Here is a 20,292-nt window from a genome sequence, read left to right as displayed (position 1 = left end):
TGCTGAAAGTTGCCATTGGCTTTTGAAGAAAAGCTTGGCACTTTTCAGCGGTTTGTGCTGGCACTCCGTCACAAAATGGATATTTGTTGGAGTAAATCGTAAGCGCGGACCAAATGCCACTATACAGTAAAACCTCTTTATAACGAAACAGGATGTAACGAACTAATAGATATACAACGAAGCGATTGTGATTCCTCTTGAAATTCCAATAACGATCCATGTATTGAAAGCCTCGTTCTAACGAAGCTAAAATTTCCTTGCTATGGGTATAACGAAACTTCTTCTAGAGCGCAGCTCTTTGGCACCCGTTTCTGCATTTCGCGGCGCCATCGTGCCTCGCCATAACCAGCTCCGTAGCCGGGGCCAACGCGCTGCTCCAGCTGCCTGCGCTCCTGGCGCCATCTCTTGCGCACAGCACGCGCCTTCTTTTCTGCGCTCCTCCTCCAATGCCACCCATGTGTGGCGGCAATCAGAGCACCAGCTCGGTGGCAGCTGATCTCGATGATGTGCTACTACGCAAACCGACATGCACAGCCGCCATTTGCCACTGCGTGTACTCCTCCCCCTCCCTCCCGTCGTGGCACCGTCCGCACAAGAGCATGTGGTGTATCCGGTTGCTGAAGTGCCGGCTCGGTATCAGCGGATCACGGTGCAAGCTTCCCTATCCGAAACGCAGAGCCACCTTCAGTTGACTCGCTAGCAGCGTCAGTCAGTCACTGCCATCTCTTCGCCGTGCAACGTTCCTATGCACTTATGTGCTGCCTTCTGCGACCTCCCGATAAGCGAGGCAGTTGCGCCAAGCTACGCTCCCTTTGCGGCTACTGGTGTGAAATGTTCCGCATGAGACGGTTTGTCCGAGTCTCACAGACGGTTTATATTATCATATAACCTATCTGCCTATATAAATAGTCCATTCTTAGCCAGTTGTTTCTGAGCCATGAGCGAGGCAACCGGTGGAAGTCCTTCATCTGCTGCTGCTGCTAAACGAGCTGCCCGAGCAGAGGCCCCACACCGTTGCCGCTAGAATCCAGAGGTGCACTACGTCGAACCAGGCATTAGTGCAGCAAGTCAAGCATATATCCATCTATTTCTCCGACCACAAAGCTTCCTTTATGACAATCAAGAACTGGGAGTGGAGTGTTTCTTGAAGAAGGAAGATGTCTGAAGAAGTTGTCTGTAACTGTACATATAGGTCCTGCACAAATTTTTTGCCTCAATATATCGGAAAGCCAAAACAGCTCTAAAGCTGTGCTCAAATTTCACTTTAAGGAGTGACATAATCGTCAGCAATCTTTTTTTCCACGAAGAGCATTTACTGACTATTTTAGTACCTGTCAGGTCAATGTCTCATAGCGCGCAACATGAGCATGTCCCGGCCTGCCCTTTCCCGTTGAACTGGTGGAGCCACCTGCTCTTCCACTGCGTGCATGGGGCAGCGCCGACTGCGGTTTTGTTGTTGCTTGTCTGCATGTGCATCAAGGATATCGGTGTTTCTATCGGTTTGTTTGTGCGAGTTCCGGCTGCCAGAAAGGAGATGGATGATGGCAACAGCAAACGCAAGCGCAAAACGATATCACTCTAACAGAAGGGGGCTATACTGAAAGCTGTCGAGTCCGGTGTGAAGAAGAAAAATGTGGCCAAAGATTTCGGCATAGCATTCAGCACGCTATCGATGATTTTGAGCAGGAAAGAAGCTGTCACCGGTGCTGTCGCACGTGGCGTAAAAGGCGACAGAAAGAAGCAGCGAGCCCCCGCTTTCGAAGCTGTAGAGAAGGCGGTCTTCAAGTGGTTTTTGGATGCAAGAGCTAGCGGCGCAAAGCGAGGGACGTCGTGTGCATCATGGGGCATGATGATTTTCTGGCGAGTGTCGGCTGGCTGCAGCGGCGTGGCTGGAGGCAAATGTTAGACAGCTGCTAGAAAAATACAGTGCCAAGGATTTGTTCAATGCAGATAAGACAGCCCTGTTCTACCAGATGCTGCCACTAGAAACTTTGACCCTCAAAGGTGAACGCTGCTACGGCGATAAGCAGAGCAAGGTCCACATAACCATGTTGCTTTGTGCCAACATGGATGGGTCGGAAAAGGTGCCGGCCCTCGTGGTCGACAAAAGTGTATTACCACAATGTTTCAAAGGGAAATGAAAGCTCCAAGTAGTTATATGTCCAACCGTAAGGCTTGGATGACGAGAGAAATTTTCTCACAATGACTGTGGGAGTGGGACGAGCGGCTGGGCAAGCTGAACTGAAAGATATGCCTCGTACTGGACAGCTGCACGGCCCACCACAGTGCCGCTATGCTCAAGAACATCGAGCTGTGCTTCTTGCCGGCAAACTGCTCAGCAGTTGTGCAACCCCTCGACCAAGCAGTTATCATGCACTTTTAAGTAGGGCTGCCACAAGCGTGTGATCGATCGGATTCTGCTCAATATGAGCATGAAGTGCAATTCCACGATTGATTCGTACAATGCAATTGAGATGCTACAGGCTGCTTGGATGGCTGTACCGGCAAGCATGATCGCCAGTTGCTTCCAGCAAGCCTCATTTGGCGTCAGCAGCTGCAGTTACAGCGAAGATCTCGGTGCTGCTACCAATGAGGGTGCCGCGGGCAACCAAGTCCTAGTGTCGTGGGACACTCTCCTTGACACCGGCGTTGTGCCTGACTGTGACACCTTCTGCACGTACATCAGTGCCGATGCTGACGCGGTGACGACAGAAGAGCTGACGGAGGCGGAAATTGTGCGCGCGGTGACGGCCGTTTGTAATGACAACAGTGACGAATGTTTCGACGACAGCCCGACAACCCGACATAACAACGCCTGCACAAGCACTGGATGCAGCATACCTGCTGTGCCGCTTCTTTGGCACTCACGACGACGGCGAGGACGGACTTAAAATACTGGCTGCAGCTGAAAAAGCCATCATTCGCCTGAAGAAGACGTGGCAAAAATCTATGGACGACTTTTTGCTGCGAAGTGAGCCGCAAGCTAATTTTCTGTTGATCGATCAGTGATGAGCCCTTTGGCGTGAATAAAGTAGCAATTCCTTGCTGTCTTTTTTTTTTGCATGTTTTTTTCCATGCAACAGTTGTTTTCTCTTTCATGTGGTGGGCTGCTGTGAGATTTGGTGGTGAGTACATCCTCTCTTGCTTGCTAGTTGTGGATAGAAATGTATAGTGGCTATAACGAACTTATAGCGAGGTTTTCCTGTATTTTGATATGCCTGCTAACACTACGGTTACAACTACAGTTACAGATACAGCTACAGTCGATGCGAGCCAGGAAACTACAGGAAGAAAAAATTGTAAGGTGTCATCATGTGGTATTTTTAATTCCTTGTTGAGTGATGATTGGAGTGATGCATACACTGGCACTTTCTTAAAGGAAGGAAATGAAGCATTACTTTCTTTGTGGCTGCTAGTGCTGCTTTTGAGACGCACATTTGTGGCTCTCCATACTCACTGTGCTCTGGTTCCTGTCTGAAATCTACCCTTTGAGGGTAGAATTTTCAGATACAATTTCCTGTAGTAGGAAATGATTGAAAACCCAGGAATACAACAAAACATTATTGCAAGCAATATTTTCTGCCAAAAATGCTTTACTCACACCAACATTATGCATACAAATGCATTATATAGTAACAGATTGAGGAGAAGCTCTAGCAAAATTTATGGCTACTGTACCAAATTGTTGTCCCAAAGACACGTTTCATCAGGAGAAGAAACGTGCCAGAAACAAGTCATAGGAAAAAGAACGCTTGAGCAGTTGCTGCGAGAAGAGGCACCACACGTGGCCATAGCGAAATTACGACTGTGTGCACCCCAGTGTACGGGATTACACGAACCACAACCAAAAGGGGAACCGCAACCTAAGGCAAAGAAAAAAAAAAAAACTTATTTGTATCTCCGAACTTCGGTCACGCAGGGCTATACCTAAGCTACCAGAAACACGATATTGGCGGCCGTAAAAAACAGTAATATCTCCTTCATGCACACCTTGGAGGTGGCAGACGATATGTGTAACCATGTGAGTGAGTTTGCAGAAGTAAACAAGTCCAGTTGTGCACCCTGGTGAGTGGAAACACAATTTCAGATGACTTTAGGTGATTCCATAGAGATAGCAGCACCTCTTAACAACCAGTGGTGTAATATGACACATAAAATTCGCACTATACATGTAAATAAAAAATCGTGCGGGTCTTATTAGCGGTGCTGTACATGTACATCTAAAACCCTAAGAGGGTTAATTGGTGCATGGCTGAATACCTCTTCATTAAGCAGCACTTGATTGCATCAAATAATGCATGCATATTACCTGCACCAGGTGGCGAGCCCAAATTATTCAACTTTCTCAATTAGCAAGTCTCGTATTTAACAAGGTTTTACTGTGGTAGGTTTGTCTGAGCGCATGATGGCATTGAGCTTGTGGCTTAAAGGGACACTGCAGGCAAATTTTAAGTTGAGCAGAACTACTTGAGTAATGTAGCTTGGCGGTTCAGTTCTTACATGTTAACTTGACTGGATTCACTGTATAAGAGACATACAACACCTACACTGAATTATACACCGGCGGGTCGAAGACATGAAATGTGGGAAGTGGCATCATAGCAGGAATGTAGCAACACGCTGTTAGGCTGCTATGGTTTGTCTCTGTTTTCAAAGCTGAATGTTTATGCTCTGTGGATGGCAGTGCAAAAAATTGTAATTCAGAAACACACACACACACACACAGAAAACAGTCATTTATACAAATTCTCTAAGTGCACTAAAAGCCCTTAACTTAAAATCTTGAGTGCAGACCTCTTACAGGCGATATATTAAATATACAGTCATGTGTAAGTGTCACGTGTAAGTATCCGATTTTGCTGGTTCCCAAGCCATGTTGGAATCCCTGGAAATCAATGTGTAGCTAAGGCAAATCACCAAAAAGTCTCCTAAGCAATCATACCTATTAAGGACAGGCTTTGAGTTATTCTCCAACGGCTGATGTTCAAATAGCAGTGTGAATGGGATTTGAGGGCAAACAACAAACTGCAACTTATTAAACTTGTCCTTGGTTGATGGAAAACATTAGGGGTGTGTGAATACTCGAATATCACTGGATCGAATTGAATAGCAAACTTTCAAATTGTTAGATCTGGAAATTTAATATCTGCTGTTTGAATCTTTGAATATTCAATATATTCAATCTAGAAACCTGCGCAGGGTCACATGTCGCGTGTGCTGCAGAGCCCTTCGTGCTTGATGCCGCCTGAGCGAGCAGTTCACTTCGTTTTCAGCACAGAAGGAGCACTGAATGCGCTGCGGGTGAGCCACCTCGGCTCGCCCTCAGCTCCCCGACGTTGGCCCGGTGCAGGGATCGCACACAGACTGCGCCTGAATGCTGCCATACAGCGCCGCGCTGGCAGGGGCCGGTTCTGTTGGTGCAAGTGTTGTCTGGGTCAACAGGATTGATAGAAATGATAACATGATGTGGGCAGAGGGAACAACAACAAAAGCAGTGTGTTTCGTAAAGTGCATAAATCAGGCCAATTAGCCACCAATAGGCATGCAGGTTGTGTTGTATAAATGTCAACAAACTTCACATTTCTTCAACAGTTGTTGATCACTGATGAGCGACCCATATCAACATCCTAGTGGCACATTCTGTGACGGCTTGCGGCCCGTTATCACATTGGCCTGCAGTAAATCTTAATCATGGCCATACTGCATAGGCCATTAGGCCTAATCGGCATTGCTTTATTGGGCGTTAGAGTTATGGTTTGGTGCCGAATTTGTGCAGATCTATTCGCAGCAGTCACGCGACACTCAGAAAGTCGACAAACCGCCTCACAAACAAAAGTGAAAGACAGCAGATGAATGAAGAGGAGGAGGGTGGGGGGGCATAATGAGTTTCATGCGAACTTGCTGTGACCCTCCAAATTTCTGTTTCTTTGGCAGGTGGCAAATCACACCGAACCTCACAATGAAACAGTGCAGATGGCACTGGCTATGCGTACAGCAGTGATCGAGTCACGTGGTGCACACTCCTTCCTTCTGTCGCGCAGATTGGCCTTACGATAACCCAGCTGCTGTAAAGTTGATTTAGCCCTTCTGTATTTTAAAAACTGCAAAGAAAATCTTTCTGTGCAATAAATAAAAGATTGTCACAATACATAGGTCCACTATTAAACTGAGAACCTCATTTGTATTTAGCACAACAGAATGTCACTAATTCATTAGTTCTAGAGGAAAAATAGAGTTCCACACTGTGCGAGTTGTGCGGCACAAAGGCGGGTGTCCAAAGCAGCTCACTTTTTTTTTTTCTTGAATGTCTCTTTTCTTTTCAATACAGCACCCAGTAGCCAGATTTCTAATTAATATAGCCAATAATTTGGCATAGGAACATTGTAGCAAGCAGTTTATTTTACCATAAAACACACACCAAAGCTCACAGTGCAGCAGCTGCTCATTGTTACAACCGAGTATTGTTAAGGGGGACACGGGTTTTAGAGACCAAAAAAAATTGCGAAAAAAATCAATAATTTGAAAACGGTATTTTTGGAATTTCCAACTATTATTCTACCACGTCGCCAAATTTTGCTCATTCTAAATCAATATTTTTGCTGTAATATAAATTTTTGGCACCAGTGTCGGCCAAATCTGAGTCAAAGCTTCCGTAAAAAAGCTTTTTCCACGGTGCGTGACTGCCCCTGCAGTAGTTCGGTCGCGCCGACCTGTATATCGTTTGAAAGAGCAGTCTCTTGTCTTTGTTTTCCCACCACCACCGGCTCCGTTCGCACATTGGCAGTGAAGAAATTCCGCCTCACGAAGAACACTCAGTGCATGCCGTGATTGGTCGACAAAGGCACATGACCCGCAGCTAGTCACGCCATTGGCTAGACTGGCATCGTCTGCATTAGTCTGCGCCCGCTGCGCTGTTGCGGAGTGATGCAATGAGGTTTCCCACACTGACAGTGATGCCGACATCAACTATGAAGTTCGCTACGAAGTTACAAATTTACAAAAAGAAGGAAGAGGAAGTCGGCGTACAACATCGAGAAACGACGCTCCATCGCGGCGCTTCCCAATGACATCGATAACAGCCCGCTCCCGCAGTTGAGCGACGCCGGAGGTCCCGATGGCGTGTTAGGCCTAGTCCCCTGAAGTGCTCCTGACAACGGCTGTGTTTCATCAATATTTCGGCATGACGCTACTATTCTGCAGTCGGAATTTTTGTGGTGTATTGACAGTGAAGCTCATGGAAAACTTAAGCATTATTGTCAACTGCTGCTTCTGACTGAAGATCAGAGCTACTAGATCACATTGATGACACTGCTGCCGGGACAAACGAACTGGCTACGTCTGCTGAGCATGTGTCCGCTGAAAACTTGCAGCGGGTGCTCAGAAGGCATCACCGTAGTGTCACTAGCCAGACAGACTGCATTCCTGGAGGCTATTAATGCAATAGCACTTGTATATATTCAAATATTGTGTGGTGTTCTGTTGTAAAACTAAGCTCATTTTGTTTTTTGAAGTTTTCTCAGAATCTCATTTTTGGTGTTTTTTAATCTTGCCAAAGAACTGTCTCGGTCTTCAGGGCACATAAACCATAATTTTAACAGTGGCACGTAGCTACATGTGTGTACTACACAATGCCAGGAGCAGATTTTTAATTTCGCTTTCGTTAATTTGAAAGTTTGGCTACTAACTGGACCACATGATTGCCATGTCTGGAGATTGAACTTCAAATTGCTGTAAAGTTGATAATACCTGCAATATAAAAGTAGTAGTCCTACAGTTGTGTTGCTTACACTTTGTAGTATCCAGCCATATGTCTTTATAAACATTCTGGCTAATACTCTTCTTACAGTTGTTCCATTAAACAATAGGTGATTAATTTTAATTACGTCTGGAACCACTCATTCAATTTAAAAAGTAATTATATTTTTGAAATTAGCATGAAAAATTCTGTCTGGGTGACAATTTTTATTAAATTTAGTAAAAAATAATAGAAAATATGTTGCTAAATGCCTCCTCCCCCCTTAAAACCAGTAATGCGATAAGTAGGTTCGAGTGTACTGTTTTCTGTCCAACTAAAATATTTGAATGTGTGTCCCCTCTGCGACCCGGTTATAACAATTATTCATTGTAACATAGGGATTTTCTTGGCACTTGAACATTGTTATAAGTGAGTTCGACTGTATTACTATTATGGACAAAACTGATTAAAAATTTGATAACAGTTTGATGGAATCACCAGCAATGGGCAGCATGTTTTCGGAGAGATAACAGGCAGTATAATATTGCTGTGAGCTCAGTGTAACTTTAACAGCGACATCACTGCAACCTTTCAGGTTGATTATTTGTGAGGCCAGAGAAATGAGCCTATGGATGCGGTTGCATCGAATCATACGATGCCACTGTTGTCACTCATTTGTTGACAGGGTGTGATCTTCTCGGTGAGCTTCCATGTACCGCAACGGCTACTTTGCTCCACGTCTGACGACCGGTCACTGCGTGTCTACCGGTTCCACGAGGCTGGTGGGTCGAGCAGCACCTTACCAGAACGGGTGGGCACCAGCAGTGTCAACACAAACTTGGGCACCGGTTCCCTGCTGCCCTTTGGGCCTGCCCAGCTGGCCAGTGGGTGGTTCAGCTCGGTGCATTCACTGTACGGCCACGAGTCACGTGTGTGGCGTGCTGCCATCTTGCGGAGCTGCTATCTCAGCGTTGGCGAGGTGAGAGCAACATCGGTGTGTGTGTCACACCGATTGATGCCTGGAGCCTGTGCACACGTACCAGATATACTATAGTAATAGCTGCACATCCTTTTTTTCCGTTTCTTATTTTCTTTTGTAACACTTTTTACACATTGTAGTAATATAACTGCTACACTAATAAAAAAATCGGCAGCACTCTTCTTACGATGAATGCCGACATTAATACGATTGGCATCAAAGCAGTGTAGTGACACAAGGTATTGCCAACGCCGGAATATGTATGCAGCAGGACTCCTCTCTCGCGCTTTCCACTGCACATGCACACATACGCTTGCCTTTGGCCTACACAGTCTGTGGCCATGCTTTTTTTAAGGATGCTTTTTATGCTATTCCCTTTCACGCTTTTCACGCTTCTCCAGTGGTCAGTGATACTGTGTCCGTGTTATCAACGGGATTAGCTGGCCATGAACGGTAAGTGATAAGAGCAAATGGAATGCACATGACAAATGGTGCAAATTGGAAATGCAGCCTTTACAGCTTAGTTGCTTTGCTTGGCTTTTCTTGTGGCTTGGCTGCGGCTGCGAGTAGCTCAGACCCATGGAGGAAAAAAAAAAAAAATAGGAGAGGCCTTGGCGTCACGTTTTTGAAGCCAGAAATGCAGCCATGTTGTTGTGCCATGTCCCATTGTGCCTCCAATCAGCTCACCGGAGCAGATAGGCGGGAGCTTTGAACTTGCATTGCTACAAGCCGCCGGTAGTGTGTGTTGCCGACGTGCGTCAGAACAGAGCCTATGAAACTTCTGTAACAGTTTTAGTGAAGCAGACATGCTCCTGTGCTTTTCCTTAGTATGTTGAAGATGACGACGAAGACCCACGCCGTGATTACTTGAGCGTGTCTGTTGCTGACTCACAACTCACACTTACAGACCCATATATGCTGACGACATATGCATATGGGCTTCGGCAGTTACACGTCTCAAGGTGCGTGCATGCCTCCAAAAAGCAGTGACCCTAACATCATCGTACCTGCGTGCACAAGGCCTCAGCATTTCGACCGAGAAGTGCGCCTTAGTCGCTTTTACCCACAATCCGATGACCTGGTACCCCATTTCTATTGGCCACCAAACAATTTCATACGGAAAATCTCACCGATTCCTAGGCATTATTATCAACAGATACCTTTCATGGAGCCCCTACATCTCATACATGAAGAAGAGGCTTACTTCTATCGCCCATATACTAAGGTTTCTTGCCGGTAAAACGTGGGGTACATCCGTGGCATGTATGCTTCAACTATACAGGATGCTCTTCCTAGGATACTTGCAATACAGTTAAACCTGGATATAACGAAGTTGACAAAAGCTCGCAATTTTTCGTTACATGCAGGTTTTCGTTACATGCAGGTTTCGCGTGAAGGCTCGTACGAATGATGCAGAAACGAAACCAAATAGCTCAATATATCCGCGAAGGTGAACTCACCCTTCAAGCATTTATTTTACACCAAAAAACTGCGTAATTTGCGCTTGCTTCTTCGGCACAAGTGACGGCACAACACGCCGCTCCAAAGAAGCTAAATCGTGTAGAGCTCCTTCATCGTCGAGCGAGCCGACGAAACGGCGCATAACGTCCATTGCGTTCATCACCTCCTTTGCAGAAGGCACGTCACACGGATCTGCCTCACAGGCACCATCATCACCGCCATCGGGATTTTGCACGCTTTCAGCTACTGCTGCATCAGACATTTCTTCTGTAGCCACGGCGGCGTTGTCGGCAAACAAAAAGTCAGTCAGTTCAACGTCGTCGGGTACACCACGCTTCGGCCACATCGGACGGAGTAGAAAGGTCTTCCTCCTCTTCCTCGTCGGCACCAGCCCGTGCGTTTTTGGCTATTCCGGCCTTTAAAAAGCAATTCGCGATAACTTCTGCCCTGACCTCTTGCCAGGAGGCAGCAAGCATCTCGACTGCTTGATAAATGTCGATCTTCATCTCCCGTTCCAGACGGATGTCGAGAAGTATCTTCTGGATTAGTCGGCGCCGGTAACAGCATTTAAAACTGTTAATGACCCCTTTGTCCAGGGGCTGTATTAGAGACGTGCAGTTGGCCGGGAAGTAAAGCAGTTCGATGTTCGACAGCTGCAGGCCCTCGACGTGGTGCGCCGAGCAATTGTCCAGCAGTAGGCAAACTTGACGGCCTTGCCGCTTGACGTCCTGGTTAAATTCCTTCAACCACTCAGAAAATATTGGCCGAGTCATCCAAGCTTTGGAATTCGCCACATACTTCACGGGCGTACGCTTCGTCCCCTTAAAACACCTGGGACGGGCACTTTTGCCGACAACTAGCGGGACTCGCTTGTCTGTGCCGTCGAGGTTGGCACACAGCAGAATCGTTATGCGGAGCTTGCTCTGCTTTCCACCGCGGCAGTCATCGCCTTTTAACGCTAGCGTGCGGCCCGGAAGCATCTGATAAAATAGAGCCGTCTCGTCGGCATTGTAGACATCAGCCGCCTCGAAGCGACTCAGGATTCCAGGCAGCTCGTCAGCCACCCACGAAGCAGCAGCATCGCTGTCTGCGGAGGCAGATTCGCCGCTGATTACTCTTCTGACGACACCATGCCGGCTCTTAAATCCCTGCAGCCACCCGTTGCTTGCCTTGAAATCATCATGGCCCAAGATACACGCAAAATCCTTTGCCTTCTGTTGCAAGATCGCGCCACTTATGGGTACATTTCTGGCTCTCGTGTCCAAAAACCATGTGAACACTGCCTTGTCCACATCAGTGTATGTGGACAGCTTCAGTCTTTTTTTCTTCGAGCTTGTTCCCGACTCCACTGCGTTTCTGATGCTGTGTTCCGCACTCAAAATCGTTGATAATGTGCTCGCTGGAATGCTGAAACGGGCGGCAACGTCCTTCTTCTTCTCGCCCGCGGAGACAGCATTTAAAACTGCGAGTTTGTCTTCAAAAGACAGAACTTTTCGTTTTCTGGCAGCAGAACTCATCACGACCAACCGACGACGTAGTTAGAAGCGGAGACGCACGACTACACGCCGACAGGCAGGCCTAGCACCTCCAAAACAAGTCGGACAAACCAGTACCAGGGCACAGTTGACACACGCACACGTGCAGAACGCAGGACAACACTCAAAATGGCGAATGCAACGCATCCATAGAGAAAGAAAAAAAAGTGACGCATGTCGTTCGTCATAGAGTGTCGTTCGTCATCGTCCCTCTCCCTTCCCGCGCCCTGGCAATGAAAGAACCGGCTATCAGCGTTGCTTTTCAAGTGAATTCTTACACATAAGTGCGTCTAAGCCGTTGAAACAAATAAAAATCACTAAATAAGAATGCTTGTCCTCAAATCTATACGAAACAAAATAAATCTGAAAGAGAAATCAGCTGCCGATACCAATGCCACCTGGCGTCACGCTAGACAAGCAAAGCCTGAAAAGACTGCTACGTAAGGCACGGAGCGGCGCTAGTTGCCGCCATCATCATCATCATCGCTAACTTTGCTCGGTCGCGGCAATCCCTGGCGTTCGCGTAGCTGCTGGCTCCTTACAATATTAATATTCAATAATCTAGAGCATTTCTTCGGCCGAATTTTCCTTAAAAGTGCAAAAAGTAATGACTGATCAGCTTTGGGAGTTCGTTACATCAAGGCCAACCGCCGCAACGCGTTCATTACATCAAGGTCGAAAATACATGGGCTTCAATGGGGGCAGCGTTGGGGAATTCAAAAACTTCGTTAAATCCAGGAATTCGTTACATATAGGTTCGTTACATCCAGGTTTAACTGTATAGCACACCAGTGCTGTGCAATGCTAACAACACTAACATCTATGTCCTACAGAGCATTCAAGGCCAAGGCCTTTGAACATGTCTGGGGCTACCTCGAGGTGCTTCAACCATAGCAACTATTGCCACCACGAGAGGCCATTCAATAATGACTTATACAGTGGAATCTCGATGATACGAATCTCACGGGGTCACGAAAAATATTCATATTAGCCGAAATTCGTATCATCCAAACAATTACATCTAGCTAAATTAAAGAGTGAGAGGTGAATTCACTCAGGCACACGTACGTAAAAAGCATTTATTTCTTGAAGGAAAAGTCTCCGATGTCCTTCTGCTTCTTTTTCTTTGTCAGGTCAATTAGCAGACTTTGTTCGAATCCATAAAAACGCGTCCACGTGTCGTCGCTGATTTCATCCGCGGCCATAGCACGCCTCAGAACTTCGAGCACATGCAGCGTTTCAGCCGCCGGTGGTAGTCCTTCGCCGTCGCCCACGTCAAAGACGAGAACGCGGCTCGAAGCACAGCATCCACTCCGTCCGATGGCACGCGGAAAAGGAGGAAAAGCAACAAAAGTGCCACCGCTTCAAACTCTTCGCGCCCAGTCGCGGCCTCCGCGCTGTCCGGCGCCACGTCCGTGTCTCCGCACCAAAAGAGAGAGGGAGAAATCGCGCTGTTCTGTTTCACTGCCGTCGGTGGGGCTCGCGGTCGCGTCCGTCCGTGTGCTGGAATGGTGCCAACTGTGGCCTCTTCTCCACGCAGCGGTGCAACCTCCTCCCCTCCTTAGCAACCGGCGCGCCGGTCGGGGGCGCAGCTGCGCATAGCAACTGTGACGTCACACAGTAGCAGTAGAACGAGCGCTCGGGCGTCGGCGGTGGCAGCTGCACTGCTGCTCCTTCATCAGACGTCTCGTTCCAGTCGAGTGAGACCCGTAGCTCCGAAGCGACCCAGAGATTGCGCGCCAAGCGGTTCTGGAAGTGGCAGCGGACGCCGGATTCCCCCACCATCAAACGCCAGAAGAACAAGGAGCGAATGCGTGTGCAACGAATGAACATGTCACCAGATGCGAAAGCAAGGGAGGCAGAACGGAAACGCCAACAGCGACTGATTAGATCGCCGGGTACTAAAGGCAGAGAAGCAGAACGCAAGCGGCAGCAGCGACAGGCGATATCGCCGAACACCAAAGCGAATGAATTGGAGCCCAGGCGGCAGCAGCGACCGGCCATTCCACCGAACAGTAAAGCCAAGAAAGCGGAGCGCAGACGGCAGCAGCGTCTGGCCTTCGCCAAGCACACTTTCAAATTTCCAGTGTCTTCGGTAATATTCGTATCAGCCGATGCGGGTCGAAAATTGATTCGTAACAACCGTTCTCTAGCACGTCGGAAAGTAATGGGGCTCGACCAGGACCACAGAAAAATTCGTATCATCCAGAAATTCGCATTAGCCGTGATCGTATCATCGAGATTCCACTGTATAGCTATAGACGCACTCCAGTCGCATGTTCGCCATATATCTAAAGTCCCTGACCACCATCTTGCTCGCTTGCTTGAGAAAAGACCCAAGGCAGCGTTCTCCAGATCAGCTGCGGCTAACCGGCACTCTTTGTCATTGAGGCACTCGCCTGCAACAAGAACGCCATCCCTCTGTGGTGAAACATGAAAGCACCCGTGTTTTCATGTTTCAATAGTTTCGTTATTGCACAGTGTTTGGCTTTCTTTTACTCACCCTTCCATCTCCTCTTTGGCCATGAGCCAACTTTACCTTTTAAGACTCTCTTTTCAACCACACTCAGCTCGCCGACAAAGTACACTTAGGATGTCATAGCCACAGCGACCCAAGCACACCAAATTGCCCGCATTCGGCTTTCTACTTCACAGATACATGAGAAGTGCCATTACCACCAGTGGCGCCACGACATGGAAAACAAACTAGGTGCTCTTGTGCTAGTTTGGTCTCCAACTCAGCGTGTTGGTCTTTCGGAGAAACTCCTCTCGCGATACTACGGCCCTTATCGCTCTCTCCGCCGAGATTGAAGACGCACCTGACAATGCTCAAGCCACTGCGACTAGCCGCTCGCAGTCACCACACAGTCACCGCCCCCTTTCTCTCCAGCTGCATCGCTCCCCGTCCCCAGCTTACCATCGCTGCTCTCTGACAGAAAACTAACTGAGGCAGCTCCTTGAGGTGACACTGCTCTAACACCTTGGCCTGAAATTCCTCTGGTTACCCTGCCTAATGATTGGAACCTTGACGTGGACGGGGATGGTTTGCCCATTACAGCACTCTTCATACAGCGCCATCATGAGTGCAGAGCTTTGAATGCGCTTAAAGAAAGTACTTATTCCTGCTCCGACTCGACTGCTCCAGGTCGCCGATGGTGAAACTCTGGCTCTGCTTGGAATGTGTACTGCATGTGTGTCGCCGGTTGTGACACGTCCATTTTGTTTACTGTGCTCGGAACGTTGCCCTCACGATGTGATCCTTGGACTCGACTTTCTGAGCGCCCATTCTGTTCAGCCGGTGTTGTACAACTTGGCCTACCCATTCCTGCTGACCTTCCTACTTAAGCTCCAACAGACCTTTCTTTTGCGGAGTTTATTCGCCTCCCGTCTCTAGCAGCAACCTGCATCACTTTTAGCCTGCCCACCTGTACCTGAGGGAGACTATGTCCTTACTCCTGCGACTTCAGTCCTGCTTTCCCACAATGACTCCTTCCCTCACACCATCGTTTCTGTAGTGGACGATCAGACGTCTTCCCATCCTAAATTTCCGACAGTGCCCTTAAGTAGTTCCTCGAGGCATGTCTCTTGCCACATTGTCACCGTCGCACCAGTGCCACATTTCCCCTCTACTGTATCTGTTATGCCGTCTTGACCAGTGCTCATTCTGCATTTTCTGCATCTGCCCCGCCCGACGACTTTACAAAGGTGATTGCACCGGACCTCTCAACCCAACAAGTCACAGAGCTCTGTGGCCTCCTCGAGTCGGACTCCGACTTTTTTTACCTGAACGATCGCCCTTGGGTCAAACTACAGTCGTGAAGCATCGTATAAATACCGGCAATGCAGAACCTGTTCGCTGACCGTCATACCGGGTGTCACCTTCTGAGCGACAAGTTATCCAGAGCGAGGTTGACAAAATGCTTGCCAAAGGGATTATTGAACACTCTTCCAGCCCATGGGCTGCCCCGTTTGTTCTCGTCAGAAAGAAGGATAACAGCTGGCAATTCTGCGTTGACTTTCGTCATCTAAACACGATCACTAAGAAGGATGTATATACACTTCCCCGCATTGACAATGCTCTGGATAGTCTCCATGGTGCCACTTATTTTTCATTGATAGACCTTCGCTCTGGATATTGGCAAATTGCCATGGATGAAATGCACTGTGAAAATACCGCATTCGTCACACCAGACGGCCTATATCAGTTCAGGGTATAGGACGCCCTGACAACCTTTGAATGGATGATGGACATGCTCTTGCGTGGCTTGAAGTGGTCCATCTGTTTGTGCTACTTGGATGAGATCATCATATTCTCTTCAACTTTTCAACCCATCTTAAAAGGCTTTCATCTGTTCTTCGTGGTGACAGCTTCTCCATTGCTGCACGTTGGTGTTTTGTGCAGAAAGTCAGCGCCGTCTCAATCAAGGCGGTGATGGCATATGCAATGTCATCACTCCCCCACTCAGGAGCAGGTGATTTTAATTGTGCTAAAGGTATGCAAACCCTTCAGACGTAATTTTCTCGTAAACTAAGTCTTTTCTTGGCACAAAACAAGCACTGTGAGGTTTCTGGAATGGTGTTTTAACACTCCATGTCGGCTTAGTATTTGCCTTTAGTGTCCCTTTAAGCGAACATTTTTTACAGTGAGTCTGTAGTGACCGTCCGTCATTTCATCATGCCTTGCCAGGGGGATCATTGCTTCTTGCTCCGGAAATGCAGTTTATCTCACCATGCTTCGCCAGGGGCGCCATTATCCCCTGTTCATTCTTGGAACCGAGGTGACTGCCCGACTGGGGGAGCCACCACAGCCACTCGGCAAACCTGCTTTTACTTTTGAATAAAGCCAGTCGACTCTCCGTTCTCAAGCTGTCAAAACGTGTATTCCTTGCCTCCGCTAAACCAAGCTCCCAACAATTGTTGACCCAGGATATTTATGTTCTTTTCTCAAACACTAGCCATGGACAACGCTGCTCCTACTCCTGCTGACAAAGACGGACGCCACAATTATGTCTCCTGTCATTGCTGCAGAGCTTCACCTTCCCAGCTTTTGACCGAAGAATGCCCGAGTTTGGTTTATACAAGTAGAGGCCCATTTTCAACTCCCGTGCATCACTTCACAGACAGCAAAGTACCTGCACTTCGTCGCCACACTACCCTCCGACGTCGCGGATGCCATAGATGACTTGCTAGCGGGTACACAGCGTACAACGGCGACAGGGTACGATGACCTGAAATGCACGGTCCTGTAGCACCTCAAGCCGTCGCAACAGAGTAGGCTCCAACAGCTCCTCTCTGAGGAACTCTGTGACCATTGACCATCACAACTCCTGCACCTGTTGCGTCAGTTTCTGGGTGGCCGCTCCGCAAATGAGAGCCAGCTTCCAATTTTGTCCAAGCTGTTCTTGCAGCTCCACAGTCCACAGGCTGCACTCGCTGACCGCATATGTGACTGCTCATCTGTAGCACAGCTACCTATCGCCGCTGCGAGAGTCTCAGAGCCAGGAGACCAACTCTCATGCCTGGGGAAAACAGTTGACTGCCTTACCAGTGCACTAGAGAAGCTGACGACAGGTGGCAACACTGGCGACCAACTTCGTCGCAACCATTCGCCTTCACAGTCTCGCAGCGCACCTAGAAACTTGCCGCGGCAGTTGCGCTGGTACCACCATTGCTTTCGCGAACAAGCAAGTTGCTGCACCTAGCCCTGTTTGTGGATGGGAAATGCACTGGCCAGTCGCTAAAGGCGGCATGCAACATTGGCCATCGCTCAAGCCGCCTATTTTTCGTAGTCAACCACATCACCGGCACCCACCTCCTTGTCGACAGCGGAGCTGAGCTGTCTATCGTTCCCGCCACTGCCGCAGATCGCGAATGTGGCAACTCCACACCCACGGTGAACAATGCTGCCATCGCGTCGTATGGGCTCCGGTCATTAACACTAAACATCAGATTCCGGCTCTTGCATAGATGGGTGTTTGTGATCGCCGACGTCAGCTTTGCCTTACTGGGAGCAGACTTCCTCAGCCATTTCAACCAAAATGTGTGCTCATGATCAGCGCCTAAAGGATAACATGACATCTCTCGATGTAGTTGGCCTGCGGTCCTACCTCGCCTCATCTGGCATCTGTACATTTCGGCCAGTCTCAACGCACGATAAGATACTTGCTGAGTACCCACAACTCACGAAGCCTTGAAACAATGCGCTAACCATGAAACACACGGTGAAGCATCATATACCATCACTGGCCCACCTGTCGCCGCCACACGGAGGCTTGCTGTACGGAAGTTAAAAGTCGCCCGCCATGAGTTCGAACACATGCTTCAGCTCGGCGTTATTCATCCTTTTTCCAGCAATTCGTCTTCACCTCTCCATCTTGTTCCCAAGCAGGACAGTGGCAACTGGTGACCTTGTGGCGATTACCAAGCTTTGAAGGCCGTCACTACTCCGGGTCAGTATCCTCTTGCCCCCATACATGACTTCAGCAGTCGTCTTGCAGGAACCAAAATATACAGCAAAATCGATTTGATGAGTGCATACCACCAAATTCCTGTCGAACTCAGCGACACTCCGAAGATAGCAATCACTACTCCATTTGCCCTATTTGATGCTGTCAGTATGCCTTACCATTTGAAGAATGCAGCGCAAACTTTTTGAAGGTTCATGGACGAGGTTACGCGCAGACTCCCGATCATTTTCATTTACCTTGATGACATTCTTGTTGCAAGTTGCGCAGACGAAGAGCACAAGGAGCACCTTCGCCTTCTATTTGAGCAACTGGATGAAGACGACTTGGTCCTAAAGCCCCATAAATGCATTTTCAGAGTTGAAGCCCTGGATTTTCTCGGCCATCACGTTTCACCCCTAGGCATCAAGCCACTCGAATTACGGGGGCGGGCAATCGAGGACTACCCTTCTCCACCCTCCTTCCGAAAGTTGCATGAGTATCTGGTGCTCATAAATTTTCACAGGCGCTTTATACCATCCTGTATGCAAGTTCTTCAGCCGTTTACCGACCTGCTGCGTCGGGAGTTGAAGAAAACACCTACCTTCTACTGGTCCTCGGAGCATGAACACACACTCCTTCCAGGAAGCCAAAATGTGGCGACTGCAGTGTTGCTAGTTCATCCATTGCCCGATGAGCCAACTCGCCATATGGTAGACGCATCTACCATGGCAGTGTGTGCAGTACTGCAGTAGCATGATGGCACTTACTGGAGGCCGCTGGGCATCTTCTCGAAGTGCCTCAACAGCACCTTCGGGAGTGATATGTTGGCCATCTATTGTGCTGTCAAGCATTTCCGGTTTTTTTTTTTTTTTACATTCTGACCGACCACAAGCTGTTAACCTTCGTTTCCAAGAACAGCAGTTTCTCGTACTCAGAACTTGAGCTTCGGCAACTTTCCTTTATCCCCAAATTTTCTACGGACATCCACCATATCTCTGGGACCAAAAATCAGGCAGCTGACTCACTGTTGTGGATCAGCGCTGTGTCTGTTGGCCTTGTGGATTTCCAAGCTCTAGCCTCTGGCCAGCAAAACGACCCCGAGTTGTACCAATTGCGGGAAAAAAACTCGTCACCACCATGCGAAGGTGCCACTTCCCTACATAGCAACATTGGTCACATGCAACCTATCGCAGGTAGCTCTTCACCTGTTCGTGCCCCATCAGTTTCAGCAGCCAATATTCGATTCACTGCACAGGCTAAGCAACCCAGCATCAGAGTGACACAAAGGCTTATCCGAGACTACTTCATCTTGCCAGGGACCAAGAAAGATGTTTGAAGCTGGGCTAGAAGCTGCTGAGCCTGTCAAGCCATGAAAGGGACCCAGCACACGTGTTCAGCAGTGCAGCCACTTCAACCACCAGAGAGCAATTTCAATCACGTGCATTTAGACTTGGTGAGTTCTCTTCCACCGTGCCAAAGTTTCAGGTACCTCCTAATGTGTGTCGACCGGTATTCAAGCTGGTCTGAGGTGATGCTTCTGCAAGACACCACAGCCAATACAGGGGTGGAAGCATTTGTTGCTACGTGGGTGTTGCAGTACGGTTACCTTTTGCACATAACTACGGACTGAGGCCGACAATTCCAAAGCTCGCTTTTCTCCTTCATGGCGACACTGCTTAATACGCGCCTTCATAACACCACGGCTTACCACCCACAGAGCAACGGCATGGTCAAGTGTCTCTACCGACAACTGCAGGCACCATTGACCGCCACACTCAACAGATAGCGCTGGGTGGAAAGGCTACCCCTAGTACTACTGGGGCTGTGAACTACAGTCAAGGATGACCTTGGAGTCAGTGTAGCCAAGATGCTCTATGGGTCAACAAGCCACATTCCAGCCCAGTTTTTTGGCATCCAGCACGGCACTCCGCGAGCGGTAGCGCAGTACTTAGAGAGGCTACTTCCCTGGCTCGACCAGCTTCGACGTACACCCCCACGTATTGCCCGTGGGCAGCTTGTGTTTAGTTTCCCAACAATGGACACAACCATGCACGTCTTTCTGTGGCACAACTCTATCAAGCCACCAGTGACTCCTTCCTATGAGGGCCCCTTTCGTGTGGTTGTGCTTTCAGAGAA

At 48.5% G+C, this 20,292-nt stretch overlaps 1 protein-coding gene across 5 annotated transcripts in view; it reads left to right on the top strand.

The window, feature by feature from the left end:
- LOC135909425 (tRNA (34-2'-O)-methyltransferase regulator WDR6) overlaps window positions 1-20,292 on the top strand; it is a 443,227-nt gene that overhangs the window by 109,143 nt on the left and 313,792 nt on the right. For all 5 annotated transcript variants that reach the window (XM_065441378.2, XM_065441379.1, XM_065441377.1 and 2 more), the window contains one exon: window positions 8,421-8,714. In XM_065441378.2, coding sequence (XP_065297450.1) covers window positions 8,421-8,714 — 294 coding nt within the window. The remainder of the gene's footprint in view (window positions 1-8,420; window positions 8,715-20,292) is intronic.

Source organism: Dermacentor albipictus, unplaced genomic scaffold, assembly GCF_038994185.2.
Source record: "Dermacentor albipictus isolate Rhodes 1998 colony unplaced genomic scaffold, USDA_Dalb.pri_finalv2 scaffold_17, whole genome shotgun sequence".
In the NCBI taxonomy this organism is placed as follows: domain Eukaryota; kingdom Metazoa; phylum Arthropoda; class Arachnida; order Ixodida; family Ixodidae; genus Dermacentor; species Dermacentor albipictus.
Note: the sequence above shows the minus strand (reverse complement) of the source record. Positions and strands in the feature narration are given on the sequence as shown.